The sequence below is a fragment of the Plasmodium falciparum genome, assembly GCF_000002765.6.
Source record: "Plasmodium falciparum 3D7 genome assembly, chromosome: 14".
Taxonomy (NCBI): domain Eukaryota; phylum Apicomplexa; class Aconoidasida; order Haemosporida; family Plasmodiidae; genus Plasmodium; species Plasmodium falciparum.
The window spans coordinates 3,225,556-3,251,792 of record NC_037283.1 but is presented as its reverse complement, the minus strand read 5'-3'; the positions used below and the strand labels follow the sequence as shown (position 1 = coordinate 3,251,792).

The following is a 26,237-nucleotide window of genomic DNA, read 5'->3' as shown; positions in this document are numbered from 1 at the left end:
AGAGAACAGACAACATTCTTCCCTTTGAACTTTATCCCATTTCTAAATTAAATAAAATATTCCATTATTATAATTAAACATTACAGAAAAAAAACGAAAAAAAAAAAATTATAAAAGAAATAAATATTTTATTTTAATTATGTAAGAAAAAAAGCTCATCATTTATAGAAAAAACCTTACAGAACAATTAATTAATAATTATATTATCATGAAAATCGTTTACCTTAATATACCTAAATGAAAAATGGAAAGAACAAACTAAATATATGAAAATTAAAATATTTCCTACCTTTGTAATAATATATATATATATATATATATAAATGTTCGTTAGATCAATTTAAATTTTTCGTCTACATTATTTAAATTTATTTATATATCTTCATTTATACTTATATAAATAAAATAAAAATATGATAATCACATATCTTCATAAAAATATATAATTAATAATATACATATATTATGTTTCTTTTTGTATTCTCCTATACAGGTATAAACCGACAAAAAAAAAGAAAAAAATTTTATTATATTATATATTAATGTTTCCCTTTTGATATATCGCAAAAGATTATTTAAAATAATAAATATATTATTTATAAAAGTAAAATTAATTTTTAAGTTAAAAAGTGTTATTTATGTTAATTTATAAAAAAAATTATAGTTTTAAGTTTTTTAAAGATGTTATAAATAAAAAAAAAAAAAAAAAAAAAAAAAGTATAAATATAAATGTAAATGTAAATAAATAAATATATATATATATGCATAATTTGTTAGGTTCCATTATTTATTATGCAAAATAAATTCCTTTGGGGTAAAATACATTTGCCAATGCAAGATAAAAAATTTCTGATAAATATGTTTAGATTCCAAGATAATAATTTTCCTTTAAGAGAAATATACAATATACACATCCTTCCAAATTCGTCCTTCATAAATCTTCATCCATCCATCCAGTAAATAGATATGTCCTTCATCATATCACTTTCTTCATATATATTGTAACATATAATATTAATATGCCTTATAAATATCCTTCTGTTCTATTAATAATGGATATTAACTATATATACTTTATAAATGCAACTTATTACCATTCATATAAATTTATAATTGTATATATATTCGTTCATATTACAATTATTCATCCATCCATTCATATATATCTATAATTGTATATATATTCGTTCATATTACAATTATTCATCCATCCATTCATATATATCTATAATTGTATATATATTCGTTCATATTACAATTATTTATTCTTACATATCTCCTCCGCATCATATAATACACTTTCCTTATCCCATAATCCATTTTATTCTCTCTAAAACAAAATGTATTATACCCTTATATTATTTTTTCATAATATAAATACAAATCTTTAACAACATATTCATTTTCCTAATAGGTACATCGGGTCCTGTAATTTTTTATATGCAACACTATAAAACACAACCACAAATGAAATAAATACACACACACAAAAACACACAAATACATAAATACACAAAGAAATATGTATAAATCAAATATATATTTAATATATAATACGTAATGATTTTATTATTCATGCATAACAATTTACAATTTATTTTTATCATGAAATTATTTAAAAAATTAATAATATAACTAATTATAAGTAATAAAATATAAAAAAATGACAAATAAATAAAAAAAATTAATTATATATATATGACAAATGTTTGTTTTTTTTTTTGTTTGTTTTTATATATGTGTGTGTGATAACTTTGAATGCATTTTCTACCTTGTTCATACTATTTTACTACCGAGCTTCGCGAATTTCTAATAATATTTGTGCAGTGCTACGCAGAAAATCAATTTGCATTCAATAAGTATTCCTAAAAGATAAGAATAACTCAAAATAGTAATAACAATTTTTTTACTTTAAGAGTTTCCATCCTAATCAATGTTTGATACTTACGATGAAACGATACCTTCGCAAAGACAAATATAGTAGTTGATCCTTGTTGCTGAGGGCAATTCTCTTCATAGTAAGGAGATTTTGTCCTTAAAATGGGAACATTTTTCAGATCGTAGCAATAACAATAAGATCCCCCAACAGTGCAGGTGCTGTTAGACCCATAACAATACTTACAGTTTTCATAATTTTTTTTTTATCCGTCATCTGCTGACTATTACATGTTGCATATATCAAATGATACTTATGATTTTGCATATAACTTAATGTAAATATTGCAAAGAATACAATTCGACACAAAACATATACATATATATATTTTATATATATATATATGTATTTATTGATATGTATATATTATTTATATAAAAGTATTTCACTTTTTATACTATCAATCGTTTTGATATTAAGCCTTTTCTTTCAATATATACTTAAGTATACGGAGGGAATCTACCAAATGTATACACAGAATAATAATCAAATAGTGTTAGAGATAATTCAGACCACTATATATAAATATATGTGATCTCTGTACGAATCTTTTTACTATTGTTGAAACCAAAAACTCTATTCACCACAGGAGCGTTACACCAAAACCTTAAAGTACCACCATATTCATATATTACCTTTCTCTCTCCCACTACAAAATACTTCTGTACGTTTCAAAACCCAGATATTAATATAATATTTTTTGCTAACCAAAACTGTATTTTGTGTAATATGATATAGAAAAATAACGTTTTCCAAAATTAATATGAAAATGTTATATAAAAAAAAAAAAAAAAATTAATTTACATATTTAATAATATCTATTCTAATTAATCCAAACTTTTTAAAAAAAAATTTAAATCTTTCAAATTATTATAATTCTAATCATATTTACACGTTTTGGTTATATTATAAAAATAAACCTTCGAGAAAGTCATTTTCTTTATATAGTGAGTAGATATATATATGTTTTTTTAATAAAATAGTATGAACAAAATATTATTCTTACATCCAAAATCACACACACACACATATATAAAAGTGTCAAAAGCTAAACACATTAATTTAAAACGCAACACAACAAAAATTGACTAATAATCAAAAAAAAAGAAAAAATTATATATATATATATATATATATATATATGCAAATATTAATAATTAATTATCATATATACAAAACATATAATATATTAAAAATAAAATAATATTATATATAGCCAATAAAAAAACATTAACTAAAACACAGGTGCTTTATAAAACAAACAAACAAAACAAATGTATAAGTATTATACTATAAAAACACTGTGACTGTGTGCTTTTTTTTATATATTACAACAAAACAAACAAAACAAATATGTAAATATTATATTATAAAAACACTGTGACGTGTGTTTTTTCTTATATTAAAACAAACAAACAAACAAAACAAATATGTAAATAATACATTAAATAAAAAACACTGTGACGTGTGTTTTTTCTTATATTAAAACAAACAAACAAACAAAACAAATGTATAAGTATTATATTATAAAAACACTGTGACGTGTGTTTTTTCTTATATTAAAACAAACAAACAAACAAAACAAATGTATAAGTATTATATTATAAAAACACTGTGACGTGTGTTTTTTCTTATATTAAAACAAACAAACAAACAAAACAAATGTATAAGTATTATATTATAAAAACACTGTGACGTGTGTTTTTTCTTATATTAAAACAAAACAAAACTTATATTATAAATAATGTATTATATAAAGAACACTGTGACGTGTGTATCTTTTTTATATGATATCAAAACAAACAAATAAAACAAATGTATAAGTATTATATTATAAAAACACTATGACGTGTGTTTTTTCTTATATTAAAACAAAACAAAACTTATATTATAAATAATGTATTATATAAAGAACACTGTGACGTGTGTATCTTTTTTATATGATATCAAAACAAACAAATAAATTATATAATAAAAATTACAATTATGTGTAAATATTAACAAATTAGAAATAATTTCATGAAATATATAAATGAAATATATAATATTTATAATAAATAAAAAAATAAACAACTTATCTCTTAAAACAACAATATAAAATATATATATATATATATATACATTCATATAAAAAAATTGTACACATTAATAATATATATAAATATATAGACTTTGTATCTATTTCACTTCATTAATCTACATATTAATAATAATATAAATATATATCATATTAACAGTACTTTATGTGTTTATGTGTGTGTTAAACATTTCTTTTCAAAAGTTTATTTGTTAAATATATTTCCCCAAAATATTAAATTCTATAGGAAAATAAAATTTTTAGTGGCATGGTCTATTCGTGCATTTAATTGTTTCGTTGTATTTTTATATGTTTTTTTTGCTAAAAAACATAACAGATTTATTCACTTTTTATTTAATATAAAAATTTTAATTTTATATAAATATGATATATGTACTATAACATATTATCAAGCTTTTACAATTTATTATATAATATAAATATAAATATATATATATATATATATAATGCTGATTGTTTTATTTCATAAAAATATTCTCTCTTATATAACATTCCAAAAAGAAAAGAAACTTTTAATGAAAAAGGAAAATTCATATCCTTATGAACAAAAGAGTGTTTTTATTAAATATAAAAAAACGCAAATAAATTAAAACAAAAAATTAAAAATCTTTATTTTTTTTTATTTTTTTATTTTTTTTTCATTTTTTTCATTTTGATATATAATAATAATTTTTTCGAAACACAAGTTATTAACTTCTTGATATTTCTTCTCTTTTTTCACAAAACATTACACAGCACCAATCATGTTTATTTATTTAAAAATTAATTTTTTTTTGTTTATAAAAATTAATTTTTGTACATTTATTTCTTACAAAACACAATTTTTGAATGTATCTCCATGCTAAAATATGAGCACCAATATTTTTACATCCCTTATATGCATACATAAATATTTTGTACCTATATACAAAAATTTAATATATATATATATATTTATATATGTGCATAAATTATAAATTCTTTTATCATTATGCTTCCATATTTAATTTAAATTGTATATTCATATCACACTTTCAAAATAAAATTTTGTCCAATTTTAACTGCTTAAAAGTAAATATATATATATATAAACAACTTTTACTACCTTTTATAAATCTTACTTTTTTGCATAAATAGAAATAATATTTTAACATTCTTAATTCAAAATTTTTTTAACTTTTTATTTTTTTATTTTTTTATTTTTTTATTTTTTTATTTTTTTATTTTTTTATTTTGTTTTTTTTTTTTTTTTTTTTTTTTTTTAGTTATTATTTTAGCTAGCTACCTAGTATAATTCATCATAAAAGAAAAAAAAATTGTAAGTATTTCGCTATCTACATATGTATAAATCAATTTATAATAAAATACAAAAAACAAAAATAGTTATTTTTTAATAAACAATCTAATATATGTAAAAAATATATAATAATTATTCCTTAATTTTTTCTTTTTTCATTGTGTTACTAACATATTGGACAATGTAAAACACTGTATATTTTTTTTTTTTTTAACATGTATTTTTTACTAGTATTTCTTTCTTTATAAATATATACATATAATACAACATATATATTTTTTTCATAAAAAAAATAAATTAAGTATACTTAAAAAATTTGATATATAAATATACATAATTTTCATACATTTTTTTAAATTTATATTGCTTTACACAATTTCCATTTTTTTTTTTTTTTTTTTTTTTTTGATATTTATATATGAATATATATCAACATATTAAAATGTAAGTAAATATTATTTAAATGCACCTTCATATTGATAATATACAATATAATATAAAATGAATGTTTGTTTTTATAATCAAAATATATTTTAATAATTATATATATAATAATTGTACAATCTAAAACCTTGAATTATTTCATAACATATATAAATGTATATTATAAATTATATTAATATATACTATATACAGAACATCCCTAACAAGAAACAATAAAAAAAAAATTTATGTTTCAATTTTTGATAAAATTTTTATTATATATATAAAAATAAATACATAGAATAAGTTATTTTTTATAATTTATTTGATTTTTTATTTTTTAATTCAGATTATAATTTAATTCATTCATTATCATATTTAAAATTTAACAAAATTAATCAGTAAAAAGGCAATCTTTTATATTTAAAAATATAAAACCTACAAACAATTAATAATATAGGGATCTATTATATAATGTCTATTGTTATATTTAATAAATTTTAAATGACATACGAATTAGTATTTTAATCAATGAGAACATATATATATATATATATATATATATATAATTGGTTCTTTCTTTGTGTGTCTGTGTTCTTTATAAAATATATTAAATACCTTAAAATATTACTATTTTATTACCTTATAATAACTTATAATTCATTCAACATAAAGTATTAGACATTTATGTATTATTAAAAGTGTATAGACATATTATATAAAGTTCTAGATTTATTTATATAATATTATTAAATTGTTTGTATTGATTTTTATTACATATCCTATTTTATTAATAGAACACATTCTATGGTATACTTATGTTGCATTATTATAAATCATATTTAAATATTTCAATCAGACTATAATTATATTATATATATATATATATATTGTGTAAACATAAAGATAATTTTTATTATTCTATATTATATAATTATTAAATGATTTGTTCTTATTATATATATTATAAACATAATACAAAAAAAAAATTACAATATATATAACTTTATTATTATACTCAAAAAAAATAATAATAAAATAAAATAATTACACATTATACTATTTTATAAAAGTAAAATTCTGCATAATAAAAATTCATGTTTATATTAATTAAGCACTATATAAAAGATAATATTTTTTAAATGCAAAAAAAAAAAAAAAAAAGATCAAATTATAATTTCATAATATATATTTATTTGTATATTTTAAATATAATAATATATGATCGTATGAAAAAAAAATATTCAACATGTATGTAAATAATAATTATTTTTATTGAACATAACTCTATAAATATATTTTTATTATTATGTACTTTAAGAAATATATATAAATATTTTTTAAAAAACAATTAACCGTAATATAAATATAATATTATTATCCTTATATAATATAATATATATATTAGAGGAATAAGAACAATCTATACACAATTTAATATATCATTTTCCCAAATTTTTTTTACATATTATAATTTTAAAAGAATTAACAAAAATAATACATGGTAACATTTTCATTAAGTACATCCAAAAAAAAAAAAAAAATTATATATAATAATATATTTTTATTTTTCATAATAATTAAATAAATTATATAATATAATTAAAAAAAAATTAATAATAAAAATAAAACTTTTTATTATATTAAAGATATTACAGAATCATAATATAAATTTTTATAAAATAAAAATTTAACAACAATAAAGGAAATACAAAAAAAAAAAAAAAAAAAAAAAAAAAAAAAGAACAACCATATAATATACATTTCATTCTTTAAATATATAATATACTTTATTTTAAAAAAATATTATATATATTTAATGAAATCCCTGTACTCTATTTTATTTATTATTATCTTTTTTTTTTTTTTTTTTTCTTTCTAATGAATTAATAAAATTATAATTATATATATATATTATATATATTATAATTATACAATAAAAAATTAATTATTTTTTTATTAATTTGGCTGTTTACATAATTTTATATTTCTAAATAATTTATTGTTTTTTAGAAAAAATACATTTTATCTATATATATATTAAAATTATTACGTTAACCATTATATATATATTTACTTAATACATATATATAAATAAAAAAAAATTATTTTTTAATATATAAATTAATTTATATATATAATATACATATATAAAATAATTCATATTGCACTAAAACCAAAAATGTATATTATATTAATACATATATATAAATATATATATTTATAATAAATATATATATTATATAATTTTTTATTATTTATAAAATAAATTTTTTTATGATTTAATTTTTCAACGAATTTTCAATAAAATTTTAAAAATATAATATATATTTTATAAAAACATTATATCATAAAAATATTATATATATATAACATAATATATATATATATATTTATTGTGTCTTTAATAAAACGAATATTCTTTTTTCAATGAATAAATTTTTTCTGTTTTTACATTTTATTTTAGGCTTATTTAATTCTAATAAGGTACTAATTTAAAATACATCATATTTCAAAATCTATATACTTATTATTCATTATATATGTTCTTTTTCATACTATTTATTATGTAATTAATAACATTATGTATAAATTTAATTATACCTTTTAGATATTTTATGACACATTTCTTAATATCTCTGAAAATGGCAATATAACATATTATAATTTGATAAGACGTTTATCTGAAACCTATTCAAATATTGATGAGACAACTGACAAAATGTTACAAACATATATGAAGAATCATATAAATAATGAAAATGATAATGATATAGATACAATATCTAATTATGATATAAAGGATAAAAAAAATGATTATTTTTATTTATTAAAACAAGAAATAAACGATGCAAAGAATCATTACACTGAGCATGTTAGTTCTTTGAATAATGGATCACATAGAAATTCTATTCAGACACTGAGAGGTAAATTGGAATTTTATGATAATTTATTTATAGACAAAATGTTAGATTTAAGGATTCAGAAGAAGCATTCACCATTGTTATATTTATTATTACTTACATTGTTTGATTTGTATTATTTATATCACCCCTTCAAATTAATAATACCTGTATATTTTCTTAAAAGACTTTCATTTCTGCGTAAGGTTGACGAGGATCTAAATATACAAAAATGTTGGTGGCTTTAAAAATTTTAAATTACAATAATATAACACAATGTTATATGGACATTAATTTAAATATATATATATATATATGTATGTATTACATGTGATATCATTTAAATTTCACATACAATAAATTAATCAATTGTATATATTTATAATATTATTAATTAATTAATTAATTAATTCTTTTTTAAGAATATATATATTCTAATTATAAATGTATACATTAATATATTTTTTTCCGTTTATATTTTTCATTATTAATATGTAGTACATTATATGATATGTATATGTATCTCGTTATTATCCATTAATTAAATATAAATGTATTTTTCTAATTTTGTTTTGTTTGATATATACTGAATATTTTATAATTTAATAAGAATTATATAGATATTATCATTCATATAATATATTATATATTATTATAAACTAATTTTACAATTTATTACAAAAACAAACAAAAATAAAAAAAAAATAATTAAAGTTATATATAACAAGACATATATTTTATAGCATATTAATATGCTATTGTTTTATTTTGTTGTATTCAAACTAACTCAAAGCTATGTACAAATTAGAAAAATAGATAATATATGCATTTAATCCGAAAACGTCTTTAATAGTACACAGTTAAAAAATACATTATATCTTTTAATAATATATATTAAAATTATTAAATAAAAATAAAATATATTATTTAAAACAATATTCATGTTTAACATATATTTTATAAACCTATTAAACAAATGATTATATATTGAAATCGTGAAATACATTTTAATAAGAACAAAAGTGTATATTTGTAACATCACATTATTATTATATCAAATAAACGCCTTTCTTTTCTTTTTTTTCATCTTTTTTTATGCAATCATTTTACCTTTATTGTTATATTCACAAGTTATAAAAAAACAATAATATATATATTTTTTCCTATATATATTATATGATACTTCTAAAAAATAATAAATAGAAAAAATATTAAAAAAATATGTGATATAAATAAAAATATATTTAATTATATAAATTAATTTATGTGATGTCATATAAACATATAAAAATAAATATAGAGTAATAACAGAATATCTATTGCCAATTAAATGATATACATATTAATAATTTATATACAAAAATGCACACGAAAAGTAATATATATATATAATATGGTCATATTACACAAATGTTTCTCATATATTTTATATATTAATTGCACCTTCATTGAACTGTATAAACAGCCATATAATATATAAATATTAAGTAATAATAAATATATATATATATTTTTTATTATTAGTAATATTAGCAGGTTCTATAGAACATAATCTAGTTTATAATGTATTTAATTTTTAGAAACATTTACATACATATATATATGTATTTAACAATTTTTTTATTATTAATATTATTCTCATTTTATATAATGTTTAATATAAGATGAATTCATTAAAATTTCTTTTATATTCTTTTATCATGCAATGTATATTTTATTTATATTAAGATAAACCTATATTTTATTACACTCTTTCTAATAATTTAAATAACAATAAGAATATAATATGAAATAATGTTGTTTTAATATTTAACTCAAATACTATATATATTTCTAATAATTAATTATTTTCATTATAAAAAATTTACTATAATTTTCATATCAAATATATATAACAGTGAATCTAATAGTATAATTAATATAAAATAATCTATGTTTCTTCTTAAATATATTCATAAACTATCTTTTATAATAATACAAATTATTTCATATTAATAGTTTGCTTTTTTATTTATTAAAAAATAATAATAATAATAATTTACTTAATATTTTTTAAATATATGTTATTTTATTACAATAGTTAAATAGGAGATATTGTTTCGTATAATCACCTATAATAAAATAGCCTTATAGTATTAAACATATATACATATATACTCAGATTTTTCTCTTTTATATAATCTAATATATATATAATTATTATAAAAAGAAATCATAACACATATTATATAAAAAATAATCATATTAAATAGAAAGAAATATATTACGTCTTAATATGTGTCATAAGAAATAACATTAATTGTATTTTTATGATTATTAAAAATTTCATTACGTCATATATGATGAGCTAAATTATTATTAATATATATTATGTAAAATATCTGATATATATATATATATATATATATATTTATTGTGTATTTTATTTTGTAATATCTGTATCTATATACAAATAAATAATTAACAAACATAAATACATACATCTATTTATTTGTTTTTCTTCCTTATATAATTCAAATATAAATACACACACATAGCTACAAAATAAAAATATATAAGTACTACATTACTTTTATACACAAAAAATATATATTCACATAAAGTATATAAATAAATTATTTTTTAATTATATAATTATAAATAAAAAATATTAAACATATACAATTCTAATAATAAAAATATTATGAACATTATTTATTTTAACATATTATTTTTCGCTCTCTTTTTAGATACATTCATATCATCACATGCCTTAATAAAATAATATATATATATTACAATATTTAAATTTTATTATAATATATATTTTATAAATCATTCCAATGCTTTTTATTTCTTTTTCTTTTATTCTCTTATTTTAGAATATTCCAAGAACTCATAATAATAATTCCAAAAATGCGATAATTCATAAAACTCCAGTAGATACAATACCAGACGTGATTACTTTAGAATATATAAGAGAAAAAATTAAAACAAATTCAACTAATAAAAGATGAAATAATCAAGGACAAATTAAAGAAAATCAAATTTTTAAAAAAGAAAAACAAAAGTAAAAACGATCAAAATCTAAAAAAAGATATTGAAAATTTAGAAAGAGAAACATTGGATACCAAAATATTATGTGATGATTATATAACAAATGAATTAAAAGAAATCTCATTAATAAAAGATGAAATTGTAAAAGACAAAATAGAAAAATATCAATGGAAGAAAAATAAATTGATTGACTATGAATTGAACAGACTTTTCTATGAAGCAAAAAAGAAAGAACTACAACAGCTATATGATAAATATTCAAATGAACAATTAGAGAATCGAAAATTACAAAAGCATAAAGGTAGTATATAAAAATTAATAAATAATAAAAAAAAATACAATTTTTTTTTTTTTATATTTTATAAATTCCTTTAATATTTCATAATTTTTTCTTTTTTTTGTAGTTAAGAAGAAAAAAAAGAAACATCAAAGAAAATCATTTTTTGAGTTATGGAGCGCCTTTTATGAATTACTCGAAGAAAAAGTACATAAATATAATATTGGAGGTTATACAATTGTTATGGGTTTGTTAGAAGCAATAGGAAAATCAATACATTCTATATATTCAACATGTACTGCATGTGCAGTAGCCAATGCTAAAGTTATTTCGTGTGTTACATCTAAGATATCGTTAACTTACAATGCTAAAACTTTAGCTCTTTCACCTCTAGCTAACTCTATGAAAGTTGCAGCATATTCTAATGCTTTTGCAAAAGCTGCTGCGTGCGCTTCTTCTACAGTTTCCGTTGAGGTTTCTTCAATAGTTGTAGCTCTTATAATAATTATTGTATGTGTTATAGCCTTAATAGGTTTAATATGTTTCTTAGTTGAAAATAAAGAATCAATTTTGGAGAATAAATATGTTCAAAAAATAATTCCCTATGTCCAAAAAATAATAAATTCTAAATATGTAAGTAGGACAATATCAGGATTGAATGATTTTTATTTATCGAAGCAATTAATATATGTTATATAAATTATTACTATATATATATATATATATATATAAATATATTATTCATTATATATTATTACAATATATAGTTTTTAAGTGAAAAAACAATATCATTCCTTTAATTCATAAATTTATATTTCTTACTTTGTATATATTTAAATTAATTTGCTGTATATATATTCCTATGTTTTATAAGTTAAATTTAAAATTTATTTGTCATATTTAATATTATCATTTGCTTAAAAAATACATTCATAATTCATTCAATTAAAACATCATTTTAAAATTTAATATTTAATATATTTTTTTATTAACATTACTTAAAAATGCATATATAACCCTTTATTATATAATTCATAAAATAAAATAGAAATTGTAAGAAGAAATAAGCAGAAAGAACATAAAATTTAAGTACAATAAACAATTGTCCAATTCAATTCAAATGTAAACATAGAAAAAAATTTTAAAATAAGTCTGACAAATCAAAAACAAAAATTGCAAAATTATATTTTTATGTGAAAAATCATATATAAATAAATAATTAATAAATTTGAATGCTTATATTAATCAAACGTAAAGGAATATGTAATGAACATTATAAATAAAAACAGAAAAATATATAGAAAAGAACAATGCGAGAAAATTGTAAATAAAATGAAATAGTAAAAGTATAAAAAAAAAATTTTAATAAGGTCTTAGAACAAAATTGAAGACAAAATTAACAATGAGTAAAACGAACTCTTACAAAACGAGTGAATGTCATATTAATGAAATAAATACAGATTAATATATTGATAAAAACAATTTCATAGGTATGAACTTTTAATAAGTAGTTCCCATCAAAAAAATTAAATTATTATAAGACATTATATTGCTTTATTGAATTTGGTACTATTCTAGTAATCATAATTCTTGCCTTTTTTTGTTATTTATTGATACTCTAAAATATTGAAAAGATATTTTTTTTCTATAAACTTATAATAATAATAATTCTTTTAAAAATAATATATATGTATTAAGATATTTTGTATTACTTTTTATTTGTACAAAATAAATAGCCAAAATAAAAAAGTTATAAAATTAAAATTATAAGACAATATCAATAAGTATATATTTAATAAGGAAATAATTTATATTTATATAATGTAACATAAAATAGTTTTACATAAAAAAATAATATAATAGCATAAATAACGTATATTTTAATTCTATTTTTTAAAATATAATATAAAATATATTTTTATCTCATTTATATAATGCAAATTTTTTGAAGGAGCAAAAAAATATAAATGTATCTTATATATATTTTATTATATAATAATTTTTTTATAAACATAACAATAATAACTATTTATTTTTTTTAATATATATGGGATATTTGTTACTCATATAGATTAAATATGTTCTTTTCTTATTTTAATACGCAAATTATTACATAATTATTTATATAAATAAAAATATATGTTTAATTTCACACACAAATATACATTTTAAATATTACATTTAAAAATTATTTTATTAAAATATATATTATAATAAATTTATAATTTTGTGTAGCACTCAAAATATTAAGTGTGCGTATTACATATATTTAAATAAATATATTGATAATTATAGCATTAAATTTTGTCATTATCCATTTTCAATTTATCTGTCTAATTTTCTTTTTCTAACTTAAAATTCTTGACAACATAAATAACCAAAAACAATAAAATGTAAAAAGAAAATATGATTCCCTTAATGATTTATTTATAAATTAATATGTTTTATATGAATGACATAATCAAAAATATTTTAAAATAGTTATGTATCATAAATATTACTTAAATTAAATTTTTTATATTTTATGTAATTTTTAATTAATGTTTTATTAAGTCTTTTTAATAAATGAATATTTAGAATATATTTTCATTTATAATATTTAAGAAAATAAAAAATTCATAAAAGCATTTACAAAGGATTTAATTTAAATTACATTATGTATACTTTCTTTTCTTCTTCTACTAAGATGAACAGGTATAGACATACTCTATGTATTAAAATATATATGAATTTATAATACTAAATAAATAACAAAAAAGAAGATTTTTGTTCCATAGATAATTTATAAATGTATTAAGAACCTTAAATATTTAATTTAAGAATAATTAGAATACATTTTATATAAAATAATTAAATGTTAAAAAATATAATTGATAATAATATTACAAAATAATAACATATATAAGTCCAAAGTTAATATATAGGAAAAAAAAACATTTTGTTTAACTATAAATTGAATTATATATATATGTATATTTTGCAATCTAATCGAATTGAAAGTATATTTATAAATATAAAATAAAATATATATATATTTTTTTACATTAAAAAAAATATAAAATAATATTTAAAACCTTATATGTTTGCAAATATATATATCTAATATATTTTTCTCACATATAATATTAACAAAAATGATTTTAAAATATACATTTATGTTAGTTATTAATATTATATATATATTTAATAATAGAACAGAAAAAAAAAAAAATATATAATAACTTAAAATTAATTAAAGCTATCTATATATAATATACACTTATTTCATTATTCTATTAATATTATAGATATATTAAATTACATTATACCTATAATATCTTTTTAGTAACTGTTTTTTTCCTATTATAATAATGTTTTTTTGTTAATCTATAAACTTGAAAAAAAAGAATTCCTGCCATAAGCGCAAATGGTATTGCGCAAAATGAGGCGCCACTAGGAATTATAGCAACTGCAGTTCCTATAATTGCTAATGCAGCTGGGGGGCTAATATTTACAAACAACTTCCATCCAAAATGCAATTTTCTATATTTGTTTCTTACAACTTGATGCCATTTCAATGGGTTCGTTTCAGTCTCTATATCGATATCAGATTCTACATCAATACCACATTTCTTACTAACAATATCTTTTACTTTGTTTAGTCCATCTTTTGTCTTGGTCCCCACAACATTTGCTGTCAGATCTAAAAGTTGTGGTCCTCCTTCAGTAATTAGATCTTTAACTTTTAAAGCCCCCCCTTTTATATTTCCACATGCATCAACTATTTCTGACGCAAGAACTGTAATAGGATTATCATCACCACTCTCAGAATCATCAATATTGCTGTACGTATCACTATCATAATAACTACCATTTTCATAATTATTACCATTTCCATAATAATCATCATTATTATAATATAATTCTGGATCCGTTGAATTCAAAGAAACATTATCAGATGTATCATCCTTATCAATTACAATTTTATCTTTTTTTTTTTTTTTCTTATTTTCATTCTTTCCTTTATTAGATGACTCTTCATCATCTATACCTTTTAATACAGTCTTTGCAATTTTATTTGTATTATGTTTTAATCCACTTTTAATATTTCCATAATTATTCATGATATCACTGGTAAATAATTTCATTGGATTTCCTACATAATTATCATCATATTCATCTGAATTGTAAGTTTCATTATAATATTCATCGTATTCCATAGTTGTGGAACCTGTATCAGAATAACTATCATACTCTTTATTAAACTCTCCATCATATTCATCCTTATAATCTAAACCACTTTCTTGTGATATATTAAAATCTCTTTTGCATTCTGTTTTTAGATCATACCCTTTTTCGAATTCATTTTTATTACCATCCATATTTTTTGTATTTTTATTTTCTAATTCATTTTTTTTTAAAGATTCACTTTTTAATTGTTTTCCTTTTTGATTTTTATTAAGCATATCTGAACTAATTCCATGTTCAATATCTTTGGTTACTTCTAATAAAGCGTCTTTAAACTTTGAATTCTTTACAGTATTCTTATTTTCATCATTGTTTTTTGTAGTTAATTGTTTATCTTGAGATGTCTCTATGTTTGATTTACCATTTGTTCCAATATCACTTTTTTTCGCATTTAAGTTTTTATTGCTTTGTGTATTTTCTTTGTTCTCATTATCTAATTTATTAGGAGTATCTTTTTCATTTTTTACATTTTGACTATCTAATTTATTTGGAATATTTTGTTTATTTGGTACATTTTGACTATCTAATTTATTTGGAATATTTTTTTCATTTTTTCCATTTTGACTATCTAATTTATTTGGAATACTTTTTTCATTTTTTTCATTTTTTCCATTTTGACTATCTAATTTATTTGGAATACTTTTTTCATTTTTTTCATTTTTTCCATTTTGACTATCTAATTTATTTGGAATACTTTTTTCATTTTTTTCATTTTTTCCATTTTGACTATCTAATTTATTTGGAATACTTTTTTCATTTTTTTCATTTTTTCCATTTTGACTATCTAATTTATTTGGAATACTTTTTTCATTTTTTTCATTTTTTCCATTTTGACTATCTAATTTGTTTGGAATACTTTTTTCATTTTTTTCATTTTTTCCATTTTGTGTATCTAATTTACTTTGTTTATTTGTTTTATCTTGGCTATTCTGCTTATTTTGACTATTTGTTTTATTTTGGCTACTTGGATTACTTTTTTTATTTTGATTATCATCTTCATTTTTTTTTTTCTCGTTTTTAATCTTTTCTTCTCTTTCAAGTCTAAGTAGCTCTTCTAATTCATCTTCATCCATAAATGGATTAGTACCTTTTTTTATTTGTTTTGTATTATCTTCTAATTTAGTTTTATCATTAGTTTTATTAGTTGTAACGTTTAATCCTTTATTACTATCTTGCAAGTTATCTTTCTTATCTGATACATCATTTTCTATAAATGGATTAGCACCTTGTTTTATTTGTTTTGTATTATTTCCTAATTTATTTTTAAGATTAGTTTTATTAGTTGTAACTTTTAATCCTTTATTATTATCTTGCATGTTACTTTTTTTATTTTGATTATCATCTTCATTTTTTTTTTTCTCGTTTTTAATCTTTTCTTCTCTTTCAAGTCTAAGTAGCTCTTCTAATTCATCTTCATCCATAAATGGATTAGTACCTTTTTTTATTTGTTTTGTATTATCTTCTAATTTAGTTTTATCATTAGTTTTATTAGTTGTAACGTTTAATCCTTTATTACTATCTTGCAAGTTATCTTTCTTATCTGATACATCATTTTCTATAAATGGATTAGCACCTTGTTTTATTTGTTTTGTATTATTTCCTAATTTATTTTTAAGATTAGTTTTATTAGTTGTAACTTTTAATCCTTTATTATTATCTTGCATGTTACTTTTTTTATCTGATAGATCATTATCTATAAATGGATTCTTTCCCTCCTTGTTTTCAACAGTATTACTTGGTTTTTCCAATGGCGTTTCTTTAGAAGTAGTAACGTTTGATTTGACACCGTTCATATTATTACTTTTACTATTTAATCTAATTTGTTGTGTAGTATCCGTTTTTGGTTTCGTCATATCATTTGTAACATTTGGATTTTTCATTGCTGGTTCATTTTTTGTTTCCATATTAGATGATGTATCATTTGTTGTTGTATCATTAGTACTTTCCTCATTTTTTCTTGTAGTATCATATTTTGCTCTTATTTCATATTCAACTCTGTTAATTTTTCTATTTCCCTCATCTTTAGTTGTAACTATTTTAGGAACTACTTCATATTCAACTACACGTGATTTACTTACGCCAGAATTTTTTAAATTAACAATTTTAGTCCTTGGCTCAGGTTCCCTTATATTACTTTTTATATTATCATTTACATTCATATGAGGAGTTCTTATTTTTGTTCCATAATCTGTATTATTAGTTCTTCTAAGATCTGTTGGTTTGTTACTTAAATTATCTATTTTTCCTTTCATTGGTCCATACAGCCCACTTTCATATATATTTCCATTAGTTGTTTCTGATCGTGTTTTTAATTTATTACGAATATCTCCTAATGTTTCTGAAGCACCTTCACTTGTTAAAACAACATCTCCTTTTTCTTCATATAGAACTCTTTGTTTTCTTAATAGGGCATTGCATTTTGTATTTATTATTTCATTATTTGTAATCATTGATTTGGAGTTATTTAAAACATCATTTTGGGAATAATCATCCAAATAATCTATCACATTATTATAATTATCAATTTGTATATTTTGATTATTTCCATAAACATTATTAAAAGATTTTGAATTATTACTTATTTGGAATTCATACAAGGATCTATGAAGTCTTCTACCACATATGCTTTTTATGTTAGGCTTATTTTTCCATTTCTCATAAAACTGACCCTAAAAAAAATAAACGCACAAATATATGTATATATATATATATATATATATATATAAACCAATTTAATGTAATATTAAATATGTATATCTTCAAATTAAACTTACATGATTCAATCTTGTAAATATACAAATAAAAAACGTAATTAATAATATTTTTACTAAGGAATAATACAATTTTGTTCCTTCCTTCATATAATGTATATTCTTTCTTATTGTAGAATATATAATAGACACAGAACTATTCATTTTTCCAATATTTTCATTATTATTATTAATTCTATGAAGTTTATCACATTTTAACTTAGACATTTTGAATGTTATACTAATTAGGTAAACATATAAAAAAAAAAAAAAAAAAACAATTACAACAAATACAATTTTTAATTAAAAAATATATTATTTATATATTTATATCATCACACATTTTTTTTTTCTTTTTTGCAATAAAAATTAATATAATATATAATAAAAAATATATATTTTAATTATTATATGTACGTGATAATTACAGAAGAATAAACCATAAAAACATAAAATAAGAAAAAAAAAATTAAAAGATTTATTATTGACAAATAAATGTTAAAAATAATGTATTTATAATATAATATATATAATAGTAACAAAGATCTTTGTACGTTCTATATATGGAAAACATACAAAAGTAAAAAACAAAACACAAAACATATAAAACGGTTTATATATAAATATAAAAATATAGAATAATCATAACAATGCTTATGGTAAAATATGTATATATATATATATATTTAAATATTATGTAGAAAGCATTAACTTTATATCAAATTATACACATGCATATAATATATTATTATAGAAACACTTAAAATTAAAAAAAAAGAATCATTGAAAGAATTATATTATTATACATAAATTTGTTTCTTTTAATTTTTTTTTTTTTTTTCTTTAATTTAATTTATATATATACATATTTATATATATATATATATATATATTTATTTATTTATTTATGTATCTTTATATATAATAAGAATAAAAAAAAATAATATAAAAGATTACAAATTTTTTTTTTTTTAATTATAATTCCTAAATAAATATTAATATATATATTTTTAATAATAATATAATATAAATATAAAAAGAATGAAAGAAAAAAAAAAAAAAGGAAAAATATATAATATATATAAATATATATTTAAATTAAACATAGAAAAATATAACCACAAATATATATATATATAATATAAAATATGTATTATTAAATACATATATTTAAATTTATTTCTTTTAATAATATGAGATTATAAAATTAAAAAAAAATAAAATAATAAATAGTTCTACTTAGCCATTATTATAATAATAAAAAATATATATAAATTATAACATTTGTTTAGATGACAATACAGAAAAAATAAAATTCGACAAAAATAATTACCTCAAAAAAGGATAATAATTAATAAACAGAATAATTAATATTGAATATAATTATTAACTGAAGAAAAAAAAAATATATTAATAATAATATATATCTTAATCATATATTTATATATAAAATTAATAATATTAAAAATATTATTACATTAAAAAAATGTAAATTAATGAAATATTGGATACATAGAATACATTTAGGTAAATAAAAATTATAATAAAAAATTATTTAAATATATTAATTTATACATAATAATATGTAATAAAAATATACGCAAAATTTTTTTAATATATATAGTAGAAATAAATAATAATTAAAATGGAAATTAAAATAAATAAAAAATTAATACACAAAAATATTGAAAATATAATAAAATATAAAATATATGGAAAAATTAAATTATCTTTTTAATAAATAATTATATATTACATATTATATACATAAGTAATATTTTACATTTAGTATAATATATATATATATATATATATATTTTTTTTTTTTAATTTTATTATTTTCTTCTTTTTCGCATGAAAAGTACATGAAATATATTACATACAAATATTTAAATAAAAAATAAAAGAATTAAAGATATTACATAATCATATAAATAAATATATTATTTATTATATTTATTATATTCATTTTAATTTTATATTTATTAATTAAAAAAATATATTATTATTATTATTTCAAAATAATTTATATTTTTTTCTTATTTATTAGGTTTCTTATTAATATTATGATAAAAAAAAAAAAATTATATATTAATTATAAATATAAATATATATTTTATATATGTCAAATAAGGATCAATTAATAAATATGAACAATCCATAAAATAATATTAAATATGGAAATTTAAACAAATAGAATATAAATGAATAATTATATTTATTTTCCATTTAAAATATTAACTTCCATATTATCAAATTCAAATAAATATTAAAAAAAAAAATATAACCTTATATAGAATATACCATAAGGAACTAGATCCTTTTAATATACATAATTTACATAAAAAAAAAAAAAAATGTTTATTTTATTAAGAATAAAATTTATTTTATTTTTTTATTTTCTTTATTATATATATTTTTTTATATAAGTGTAATTTATAACATATAACTTTTTAATATTAATTCTTAACTGAAAATATATTTTTTATTTTTATAATTTAAAAACATTGTACATTAATATATATGTATATATTTTTACATAATAATTATTTTTTTATTTTCCATATTTAGTACTATTATATATATTATATATTATACATTTATATTAATAATATATTCGTCCATTTTGTTAAATGAATATTTAAAAATAAATTTATAATCTCATATTTTGAAATATAATATTATATATATATATATATATATATATATTTTATAGATATATTTTTATGTACCCTTAATAATTATCATTTAAAAATTTTAAGTAGAATACTATTTCTCATATATATATATATATATATTCATAATATTATCTTTTAAAAATGAATATATTAATATATGTGGCTTTAAAAGTATAAGACATATATAGAAAAGAAAAAAATCATGATAAAAATGAAGATTAATAATTCGTAATATTTTTAATTAAACAAAACAATTTACCATATAATATTATTATATAAACAAAAAATAAAAATAAAAATAAAAGTTACCATGTTTTTATATTAACACCAATATAATTTTATTATTATAAATATTCAAAAAATACTAGTAATTCATAAAATGTTCATTTGAAAGAAACATATTTTGATGTAAGATATAAAATTTTAATATTTTTTAAGAAACATTTGTTATAGTAATAAAATAAAAAATAATTCATTTAGTTTTTATAAATTACTATCCATAGAAAAATCTATATTAAAACATTATTCTTATCTGTTCCATAAATATATATATATATATATATATATATGTGTATATGTTGTTTCATATAAAATTTTATTTACATATCTAATCCTTTGGAATTCCTCACCCTTCCTGTACATATTTTCCTATGTTCATTAAATAAATCATTTTGTAATGTATCATAACACTTTATATATGAATAAATAAATTTTTTCATTTCATCAATTGATTCTCCATTTTTAACCAAACTATAAAAATTAAGAGTATGTTGCATATCTGTAGATGATAGTGCAACACCAATATCATCTTTTGATTTATACAATGTACGGTATTTAATTCTTACACATACAGGTCTCCTACACATAATATGATGATAACGTTGATATTCATATTTATTTAAATAATCTTCTATATAAAGCCATAAATCTTTTATCATCTCATCAAATGCGTTTTTAGCTATACCCAAAGCAGGTGACCATATGTTATAAAGATCTGAATCAGATAGACGATTTTTTTATATTATCTAATACATTATGTAATTCTTCCAGTATTAGTTGTTTTGATAAATCATTATAATTTATATTATTTCATTTTCCCATAGTTCCTACGTCATTATATTTTACAGCATTTTCACTATTAGCACATACTTAACTAAGAGGAGTACTATCATTTTTTTCATCGACTCCATTTTTTAATTTATTTTTCTCACTTTTATTTCTTAATCCTTTATTCTTTACACTTTTTGACTCAGACAAATTTCTTCTATATATATATATATGATAAACTCCTGAATACATTGTTTCACTTTTGTCACATATTATTATATTCTGAAGATAAAATAAAATAATTAATATAAAAATATAAATGGGCATCATATATATATATATATATATATATATATATATTATATGAAGATTCATATTTATTAACATTCATTTAGTAGTAGTACTAATAATAAAATCCCACTAATTGTTAACAAATTTAAAAATATTTGCATAACAGAAAAAAATTTCATTGTATTTTTAATATCACTTTCTGCATTATAATATTCTACACAATGATATTTAATCTTAATCGTATTAATTATTACTATTATTATTTTATATTTTAACAAAGAATATTATATATTTATAAAATGTATTATAATTAATGTAATTTATATGAATACTTCTTATACGTTTCATTTAATGCATTATGTGATATAATAAATTATTTTATTGTATAATTTGTAATATATATTTATTATTTCTATATTTTAGACTCATATAAATACATTATATATATATTAATAAATGATAATAATATAATGATAAATATATATATATTTTTTTTTTATATTTTATAATGGTCTTCATTATATTAACATAAAAAGTAATAATTATTTTAAAGTCATGAAATCTTTCTTATAACAATTTAATTAAATTAAATAAATTATTTTCTACACAATATTTAATATATATAACCACAATTTTAATGTACATATATATTTATATATACATATTATTTAATTTTACACAATTATACACATTATTTTAAATCAAAATAAATGAATACACAATTATAATAGTCTTATAATGGATAAATATATCATTTCAATGAAAAGCCACAAAACAAGTAACACATACAAATATAATTGAACGTATTATAAATCAAAAAATTTCCAAAAATACCTTACATAATATATAAAAATATATATTATAAAATTTTTTTGATTATATAATCAATATATAATATAATTAAATGATAACATAAAAACTACATTTTACAAAAACTAACTGTATTGTACTCTCTTATAAATTCACTTTTTTTTTAATTTTTCAACACCCAGTTCTATAGTAGATTTGCAACTACATATTAAAATACGTAATTCACAAATATATAAAATTTGAAATAATTCTATGAACAAAATATAATTTTTTCTTTAAGCAATATATTATAAGAGTATTCATTTTTTTATATCTATGTTGTTTTCTAATTATAATGTATTAAGTTTTTATATTAATTGTTATTTTATAGGTATTTTATTTATAAATATGTACAACACAATTAAATCACTTAAAAAACTATATATATATATATATTAAATAATTTACACGTATTATATATTACAGTACGAACACCATGAATAAAATTTTAATAAGAATTTAAACACATAATTTTACAATGATATATAATTTACACAAAATTTATAAAATTATATTATTCTTTGTTATAACTAAAAAAAAAAAAAAATAATAAAAATAATAATATATGTATATTTATAATTTTTTAAAATAACGTTTTCCTTTATAGTTTACACAAACAAATATATATATATATATAATATATATAAATCTTTTGTTATAATCCATTTCAGTCTTTTAGTTCTTTTCATATTCATTTATAATATAAAATATATAATTAATACAATTTTATTTATTTTTTTCATAGAATGACTCTAATAGATTATATAATAATTAGAACCATAAAGTCAAAATATTAGAACAAATAAATTTTAGATCGTTCGCACAATTATAATATGAACATATATAAAATCATAAATATGAAAGGAATCAATTAAATGAATATAAAAATAAGAATAAAAAAAAAATACATCAAAAGCAAAACAAAAAGTATCAGATTTAATCGAAAAGCTAAAATATCAAAAACAAAATATAGGAATATATTATAGATAAATACATTTTAACGAAAATGTAGCAAAATCAAAAACACCTTCTAGTTCCCTTAAATATTTTGAAATATATAGAACTCTTTATAACAAATATAATGTTGAAGAATATATGAATCTGGAGAATTTTCCAGGTCAGACAGATTATGAATATACTACGAAGACACAAAAATGTTGTAGATTATTCTTTTAAACAATTTTTAATACCATTATCATTTACATAGGTATTATTATGTTTATTTAGATTAAGTAAAAATTAAAAAATTTGAAGGGTCATATATTCATATATAGATATAATTACATAATATTTCTTATATATATATATTATAAAATGTTATATAGAATATTATAAACGACATACTATCATTTCTACCATCATTAAATAATATGAATATAGAATTTATTTTTATGCAATAAAGGTAGTGTTTTAGCAATACATACAAAAATTAATGTATAAATAGAAATAAACAAATACATTTCATGATTTAATATAATGTATGTATTAAAAAACACTTGGGGAAACGAAAATAATGTTTTACATATATATAATAATTTTTTTAATTTATATAATATATATATATATATTGATGTAAAAATATATTTCTTCTTTTATTTATACAAACAAAATGCATTAAATATATATTTTAAAAAAAAAGAACAAAGCATTTAAAATTAATATATATCCAATATAATATTGAATTATATACCTTTATGTTATTTTATATTCTGTAAGAAATAACATATTTGATCTAATATTAATAATCTCATTTATAATAATAATATAATACTTCATTTTCTTCAATATATACAAAAGTTTTCCTTATTTATATGCTCTTTAAAGTTTCAATCCTTTTGTTGTGTTTATTATTTATTTTAATTAGTAATATGTTATTTAATTAAAATATATGAATCAACATATATATATAAAATATACACACATACTGTTCATTTAAAGAAAAAAAAAAAAGAAAGAAATTTTAATTATTCATTTATGATAAATCAATATATATATATATATATATATATATCAGTTAGAACATTATCTATATATTTATTAACATTTCAATTCTTTATATATAAATAAATATGATGTTTATATATATTATATATTTTTATATAATTCCTTTAATTATATATTCTATAAAAAAGTAACTTTTTTTTTTTTTTTTATAATAATAATAAAGAACATATTTCATATGCAAATATATATATATATATATATATATATATATATATATATATATATTTTTGAAGTACTTATTACACTAGCATTTATTTTATTAGAACATTTTCTAACTACAATTACTATCTCTTAATTAAACATAATTTCCGTCTAAATAAGAATGTATTATATTATATAACATCAATTCAGGTTTATTAAATAATTAGAAAGTATATTTTATCTTATATATAAATAATAATTATTCTTGTTCAACTAAATATGTTATATCTAATAATGTAAT

At 17.0% G+C, this 26,237-nt stretch overlaps 2 protein-coding genes, 1 non-coding gene and 2 pseudogenes across 3 annotated transcripts, besides 2 other annotated features; 2 read left to right on the top strand and 3 right to left on the bottom strand.

Annotated features, from left to right (window-relative positions):
* Positions 1 to 773: 773 nt before the first annotated feature.
* PF3D7_1478900 lies at positions 774 to 4,761 on the bottom strand. Its single transcript, XR_002966697.1, has one exon. It is a non-coding gene; the product is annotated as an uncharacterized ncRNA (non-coding RNA).
* Positions 4,762 to 8,163: 3,402 nt separating this feature from the next.
* Positions 8,164 to 8,884, top strand: PF3D7_1478800 (Plasmodium exported protein, unknown function; the record flags this gene model as incomplete). Its single annotated transcript, XM_001348897.1, has 2 exons — positions 8,164 to 8,220; positions 8,345 to 8,884. The coding sequence occupies 2 exons, from the start codon at positions 8,164 to 8,166 to the stop codon at positions 8,882 to 8,884; spliced, it is 597 nt and encodes a 198-aa protein (XP_001348933.1).
* Positions 8,885 to 11,319: 2,435 nt separating this feature from the next.
* PF3D7_1478700 lies at positions 11,320 to 12,648 on the top strand (annotated as a pseudogene).
* Positions 11,320 to 12,648: a sequence feature (Plasmodium exported protein, unknown function, pseudogene).
* Positions 12,649 to 15,257: 2,609 nt separating this feature from the next.
* On the bottom strand, positions 15,258 to 19,154 carry PF3D7_1478600 (EMP1-trafficking protein; the record flags this gene model as incomplete). Its single annotated transcript, XM_001348895.1, has 2 exons — positions 15,258 to 18,845; positions 18,951 to 19,154. 2 exons carry the CDS (start codon positions 19,152 to 19,154, stop codon positions 15,258 to 15,260), a joined length of 3,792 nt encoding a protein of 1,263 aa, XP_001348931.1.
* Positions 19,155 to 22,203: 3,049 nt separating this feature from the next.
* PF3D7_1478500 lies at positions 22,204 to 23,121 on the bottom strand (annotated as a pseudogene).
* Positions 22,204 to 23,121: a sequence feature (Plasmodium exported protein (PHISTa), unknown function, pseudogene).
* Positions 23,122 to 26,237: the final 3,116 nt, after the last annotated feature.